Consider the following 7499-nt stretch of genomic DNA (forward strand, 5'->3'; position numbering starts at 1 on the left):
TTAAACATTGCTTAATTTGTTACGCTGGATTTGCGTAACATTTCCAAATTGTTGCGCTAGATTTGCGTAACATTTCCTTTTTGTGGGTGTTTTTTGCAGTTTTCACCTCAATTTGAACGTGAGTTGTACTGTAAATGTCCAGTATATTCGTAGTTCAATTTTGTTCATCTTAATCCCTGATGAAGTCTGTGTGATCAGACGAAACTGGTTGGATAAAAAACCAAGTTGACAAGATCTGTTGCTGTATGCTGCTCACTAGTTTTTATTTTAAAAAAAAAAATAATTAAAAAAAAAATTAGCAGTGATTGGTAACTGGTGGTATGACATTTATTCTGATAACATCCTTAATTGTCCACGTTCCAACTGTTATTTCCTAACTCAGCTGAGTCAACTCTTAGATAATACCACTTCAAAGTGTCTTTCTATGTTTCATTGTAATATCAGAAGTCTTCCAAAGCATTTGTCTCTATTGAACGAGTTTTTACATTCTGTCAACCGCAAGCCTGATATCTTAGCTATTTATTACTTAAACGAGACTATCAAACCGGACAGTAACAAATATTGATATCCTCAATTATGATTTCTTCCACACCAACCCACTAAAACAGACTAGCGGTTCTGGGCTATGTCTCGAAAAATCCTAATGCCATTCATGGACCTGATTTAAAGTTTACCATACCATTGACAAATCATCCTAGTGAGAAATAACGTCAGGGAATGGGAGACCTAATATAATTGTTGGTTGCTTTTTCCGCCATCATCTTGTAATTTACCTGCTTTTACTTTTGAATTTGAAACTTTGCTTAAAGAGGCAAGTCAGTATGAGATATACATTCTTGGGGATCTTAATATAGATCTCCTGGAATACAGTAAGCATTTATTATCTGAAGAGTACCTAAATATGCTCTATTCTAACAATCTACTACCTTTAATAACAAAACCAACCAGGCTCGCTCATCATACTTCTACTCTGATTGACCACATTTACACAAATTCTGATTTGAGTGTGGATGCCGGCATGCGCTGGTTGATGTCTCAGATCATTCTATTACCAGTGCTTGATCGATAAATATCAAGGTATAAGAGAGCATTCTATTTCGTGATTATAACAACTTTGATGTGGACCAGTATGTTAGAGATGTTGATACGGTTGATTTGATCAATGTATATAATGAATCCAATGATATTCACGAGGAAGCTGTTAACTGTATGAGTATACTCAAGCAAAATGCAAACAAGCATGCACATATAAAGAAAAAGGAGACAATTGGCCAAACCGTGGCTTACTAAAGGTGTATTGACTACAGTTAAGCATAGGCAGAAGTTATACAAATCACACTTCCTCTGTAGAGATCCTGATAACGTAAAAGAATATAAGCTTTATGCTAATACAGTAAACTTATTCAAACATAACGCTGAGAATTATTTCTACTATCAGCACTTCAAATTCCATCAAAATGATCTTAAGAACGCCTGGAAGCTCATAGGCACATTAGTCAAGAGAAAAAATAAAGGCCCAAATTGTTAGAATTAAAGGAAATAGCATAGAACTCACTAGTCAATTAGATATTGCTGAGCAGTTCAATCAGCATTTTATTGTTGTCGTTCCTAATTTGGCAAAAACTGTTTCTAATACTGCTGGAGATCCATGTGGACTTATCAATCATTCTCCTTTACATAGTTTTTTTTTTTCTGTCTCCCGTGACAGAAAAGTGGGTTGATAAGAATGATAAGAAATCTTCACTAGATGTTCCAAATAAATCAGTTAGATTAGCCTCTAAATCCTCTCTAAGTCATTTCCATTTATTTCTACTAATTCAATTTCTTTTGGCATTGTGCCTGATTATTTAAAGTTTCAAAGTAACTCCTGCTTTTAAAAGTAGAGCTTTGTCTGATCCTAGTAAAAACCAGCCAATAGCTTCACTGTCCCCCTTCAGTAAGATCTTGAAGCGAGTCATTTATGATCAGCTAGTGAAATACTTTGATGAGGACCCTGTAATATTTAAGAACCAACCTGGCTTGAGAAAAAGCCATTCCACTGAGCAAGCGATTATGGAGATCACTGATAATCTGAAGGCCTCTATTGACAGAAATGTTATATCTTGTGGCTTTTTCTTAGACTTCTCAAAAGCATTTCATACAATAAATAATCAAATATTGTGAAACAAACTCTATAAATATGGTATCCGTGGTAAGCCGCGTGATTGGTTTGCAAGTTATCTCCAAGATCGCAAGCAATTTTTTCAAATTGGGAATGAAAAGTCAGGTTTATTAGAGATGACTTGTGGTGTACCACAAGTATCTACTTCAGGCTCCTGATTATTTTTAATTCATATCAATGACATTGCCAATTCACCTAACAAATTGTCCTTTCGCCTTTTTGCTGACGATGCTAACATCTTCCATACTTCAGATGACATAAATGATATTGAATCAGTTATGAACTGTGAAACTATTAATTAAACTATCGATTAACATGAAAAAAACTAACTTCATGTCAATAACCTCACCAAGTAAAAAAGTTACTCCTATAACTGTTTTTAATTTTCAGCAGAAGACTTGCATTAAGTACCTTGGTGTTGATATAAACCAAAAATTGAATTGGAAAGATCAAAAAACCCATGTTAAAACCAAAGCCTAGGTAGCTAAAAATATTGGGGTCTTATATAAATTAAGACACTACGTGAGTATACATGTTTTCAAACAACTTTATTATACACTGATATATCCTTATTGAAATTATGCAGTTGTAGTGTGGGGAAATACTTATTCATCAAATCTAAACAAGTTGAGTTCTCTTTCAATAATTGCATTCGTTGTATGTTTTTTGCTTATAGTAGAGAGTAATTCCACGTTTTCTATAAGCTTCTTGATATTCTTAAATTTGATAATATTGTTAAACTGAGTACGTGCGTACTCGCACATAAGATATTGAACAAGTATTCCAGTATTCCTTTCCTGTTTTATGATTCTCTCAGAACAGTTTCTAGCCTGCACAAGTATAACGCCAGATACGCCTCCAAGAGTATTTTCATCGACCAAAAGTAAGATTCAACACTGTCAAATTTACCTTTGTATATGTAGCCTCTAAATCATGTGAAATGGTACTAACAAACTGGAAACGGCTCTCCATTGATGGTTTTAAAAAGCGTTACAAAAATCATCCCCTCAAACATCAGTCACAGTTCTGAATTCCCGACTAAAAGTCAATTTGTAATCATATTTATGTAAGTAATCTCCATGTAATATGGCCATTTCGTTTTCATAACACTTCTTGCCTTGTTAATTGGTTTAATTATTATTCCTGCGTTCCTTTCTTTAGTTGTAAATAAACAGCAGCCAACTCGAAAGCTTTGCTACGTTGGCTGTTGCATACTGATTCAAAAATTGTACATATAGTTATATAATCTCTATCAATTTCGTTTTTCTGTAGTTTCCCGTTTTTTTTCTTTTTTCTCCTTGTACCTGAATTGTGTGAATAAAAAGATTGTCACTGTTGTCATTATCATTGCCATTGACATTTATGGACGGATATAAAGCTTTACGCTTAGGCACCTGCATTCTCTCAATTGCTATTATGGTACGGTTCTTGGCTCAGTTTATGTACAAAAGAAAAATTAATTCCGCAGCACGGTGAAGGTATGATAACATGGGCGTTATACCTTTACTGACTGTTCTTGGTAGAAAATCTCGGAGTGGTGCTGCGAAGTGAAAGTTACGAGAAAATGCTTCTAACATTGCAATGAAGGAAAATCGTGAGAATTTATAATCTGAAAAATTCCTCAGAGTCAGACTTCAATAAATATTGAACACTCTCAAGGTGAATGACAACTTAATGGATAATTTTGGCAAATCTTATCAGTTCCTGGAAACCGTATTGTCCGGCTCTTGATTTGGATATTCCTTTTCGTCGGTGATCGATGATAACTACTCTCCAGCGAAAGCACTTGGTTTCCGTCATCAATTGTAGACAATTGTAGATTAATATTTGCAAAATAGATTTTATTTTCCATACCCAATTTTAGTCTTTTGTACTGAATTTAACCTTGATTCATTAAAATTTCTTCAGTCAGAGAAGTAAAAACTTCCTTTTGTTTATGTATAAAGAAAGATTTACATGCTCTTCTGATCATTTTCGTTGTTGATATGCCAACACAGAAGTGATCAACGGAAATATTGTTACATGTATTCAATATAGACCTAAGTACTAATCTAGTAATAGATCTAATTTTACGCACTTAGCTCTCCGCTAATTTGTTTGCTCCTCACGTTGTTGTCAAGCATTATAAAGCATTCAGTAGCTCTTTCAGACGTTGCTCTTTAAACTATTCTCTTATTAAAACTGAGTGACAACAGTTTTACTCTTTTTGACTGCAATATTCAAGGAGCAAGTCAATTTTGTCTGATATTTTAATAATGTTACCCCTTCTCCTGTCCAAACTCTATAATTTATCTTATTATTTTACTTATAGGACTCCCGTATAATAGCCTTTTTCCGTAGAATCGTTTTTGTTTCTCCTGTTGACTGTTAGCCATTCACCCTGGCTACACGCTCAACCCTAAGAAAAGAGCTGGATAACTACATATTTAGCAGAAGGTCATTTCATCGAGATCCTAATCAGTGAGACCCTATTATCAAATTTACGCGGAACAAAATATTAGAAATATCGGACGAGACAATTGTCCAACAATATAGCATCAAATCGGCGTATTCGTAACTCTAAATATAACTTTCCTTAATTTAGAAGTTCGATTTTCGGCTGCGCTTTCAAAACAATCAAAACGAAAGCAGGGACATATCGTATCACAACTTTATACCGACCTCAAAGGCTTCTGTTTCATAATGTTGTTCCGTAGAATTGTTATTGATACAGTTTATTGTCTGCCGTGCGCACTAACTTCAAGCTCAACCTCTCTATTTTTAGCCTTAGACTCTTAAGAGTGCTTGAAGAATTATATTGTCGACACCTCCATGCCTTTGTCTTGTCACCCATCGCACCATAAAATATTACTTTTATTGACCTATTTTTCATCCTCCCTTAGTTGATTTTATGCAAAGCATGCAATGTAATGTATTGAGTTTTGGTTCTACAGTATTGGCATCTCTATGAAACCCATAAATGGACCGATGAGGGTGTCACCATAGCCATTCTCTGCCCGGAGTAAAAACGGATTCAGCCATGCAGATGAAATTTTTGTTGATCAGCTGTTTCCTTCTTGGAGCCTGTACAGCCTCTTACCTGGCGGAAAAGCGGGAAGGTATTGGATCAAAATTATGAGAGCATGATTATTTTTCTTAGATCATTCCTTTTTCTATCAGTCCAGTGGTGTTACTTTTACTAAGTACTCTTTCTTTCCTTGCCTAGATGCTCCTCAGATCAGTTTAAGAAGCTACTTAGCTATTTTTTGAAGCCTGACTAAAAGAAAGTTCTACCAGAAAATAAAAGAATACTCATAAGAATTATCTTCAATACAGTTCTCACGAACATGGATAAGAAAGCAACTCTAAGTCTCCAAGGAAGTGCCGAGACTTTCTCCACTTAATTACCTGTCTGGCTGTATTTAAATTAAAAACCAGCGTAATCTACTTTAATTTTCACCTTTAATCGGTTTTTTGCCTTATTTTTACGCCCTAAAATAGCCCAAGAAGTTGAGGATCTGAATGACGAAGACTTTGATACTGCCTCTGATAAATTTGACGGAGAGAATGATGAGGAGCCGGAAAATGAAGATGAAGCATTTGACGAATTAAGAGATGAAGAAAACGAGAGAGATGCTGAGGAATTAGAAGAAATGAACGATGAAGACGAAGAGACAGGCAAGAGTTGATCATTAAATTTAGTTAACAAGAAAACCGAGTTCTTTCTTCGCTTCAGAGATGAGATCCAAGTCATTATGTCAATGACGAGAGTTTGGAATTTTTCTACTCATCGGGAAGGAAGTCGTGAAAGAATCGTTTAGGAGAAACAAGGGTGATTTAAAATGGTCATTTTCTGCATCAACCAGGTTTTTTAAGCAGGTTTTGGTTGACAAGAGTTAAAAGTTGGTATGAGATGCAGTATGGGAAGGAACAAAAGCTCAACTCTTGCGAGGTTTTTGTTTCAATCGCAAATAAGAATCAAGGAAAATAATACTGCTCACAACACTGATTATACTGAAAGGATCCTGTAATGCCTGAATTTGTCCTATCATAGGAATTACTGGGCGATTTATTTCGTTGGAAACAGAGATTAATTACGTAGGACATGATGACACAATTATCAATCAGGTAAACTGTAAGAAAAACACTTTCCAACCAGATGTTATGATTTTTTGTTCCATCAGATGAAGAAGAAGTTTCTGAGGATCCAAGACCGGTGCCAAGAAAGTCAAAAAAGAAATATGGTAAAGTTATTCAACATTTCTTGATCTTACATCTTGATCTTATATCTTGATTTATGATCCATGAAACGTTCTTGCTCGCGCACGATTGATATTCGGACAGGTGACCGAATATCCCCCAGCTAAAACTGGGGGATAGTCAAGGATATCACCCAACTGATAGTTTTTAATTATATAACAATGTAGCGTTTTATAGTTGTAACAGAAAATGGGAATTATCTGTTTGTTCATAAAATCTTACTGGAGAACGCTAAAAAAAAAAAAAAAAACATCCCGCGCGCGCTGCAAAATGTTTGAAGGATAATGATTACAAAGCCTCTATTTTACACGAAAATGAACTCGTATATTTGTCCCTGGACATTATCTGTTCCTCGAAGTTCGCAGGTTTTCTCGAGATTCGCTCTGTTCGCATCTTGAAACAGATAATGTCCGAGGATAAATATCCCTGTATATTTTCACGCCAAGTAGAGGCTATTGTTTCCATCTTGCTAAGATATAATTAAGCAACATCATTATACTATTAGACATCGTTTGATATCGTTTGATATTAATGGCCTAAAGTATTTTTTTTCCGTATTTATTCTAGGTTATTTGTATAGGAAAGGAAAAGGCTACCGCAAGTACCGTAAAGGACTCTACCGAAAAAAACCTAAGAAAAGCTACCGTAAAGCCTACCGTAAATATCGTGTCCGAAAGGGTTACTACCCAAAAAAAGGAAAGGGTTACAGACCGCTACGGCTACCGCTACCCCTACTAAGCGCAAAGGTCATTAAAATGGTGAGCCTTTCACAAATATCGATTAAGGATTGCTACAAGCTTGTAATCGCGCAGAAAGTTGAAGGCATTTTTTAAACAACAAATGCATGTACTAGTCCTCGTTGAAATGTCTCTCTACTACTTATAACATGCCATAGATAAGTACGCTTGTCCCAACTGGCCTCACTACTCACTAAAGTAACTTTATGAAGGACACTTTCTGACTTTCTTTTCTCTATTTCAGGTTTGGCGAAAATGATTAGACTGGACCAAGAATCACGCAAGATTAACAAAGTTGCTTTAAAGTCATAGCTGAAATTGTAGTTTAAAAGCGTTTAATAAAATTTTTTGGATTCAGTTGA

At 35.3% G+C, this 7499-nt stretch overlaps 1 protein-coding gene across 1 annotated transcript; it reads left to right on the plus strand.

Moving 5' to 3' along the window:
* The first annotated feature begins 2960 nt into the window (after window positions 1-2960).
* On the plus strand, window positions 2961-7499 carry LOC131772004 (uncharacterized). Its single transcript, XM_059087913.2, has 6 exons — window positions 2961-3044; window positions 5095-5259; window positions 5642-5818; window positions 6325-6384; window positions 6968-7158; window positions 7382-7499. The coding sequence occupies exons 2-6, from the start codon at window positions 5181-5183 to the stop codon at window positions 7394-7396; spliced, it is 522 nt and encodes a 173-aa protein (XP_058943896.2). The 5' UTR covers window positions 2961-3044; window positions 5095-5180; the 3' UTR covers window positions 7397-7499.

This window comes from Pocillopora verrucosa, chromosome 9, assembly GCF_036669915.1.
Source record: "Pocillopora verrucosa isolate sample1 chromosome 9, ASM3666991v2, whole genome shotgun sequence".
NCBI lineage: Eukaryota > Metazoa > Cnidaria > Anthozoa > Scleractinia > Pocilloporidae > Pocillopora > Pocillopora verrucosa.

Excerpts from the sequence above, each read along its gene's own strand:
- LOC131772004 (XM_059087913.2), top strand. The coding sequence starts at position 5,181 with ATGCAGATGAAATTTTTGTTGATCAGCTGTTTCCTTCTTGGAGCCTGT. Across the intron at positions 5,260-5,641 it reads CCTGGCGGAAAAGCGGGAAG|CCCAAGAAGTTGAGGATCTG; the intron begins GTATTGGATCAA and ends GCCCTAAAATAG. Across the intron at positions 6,385-6,967 it reads AAAGTCAAAAAAGAAATATG|GTTATTTGTATAGGAAAGGA; the intron begins GTAAAGTTATTC and ends TATTTATTCTAG.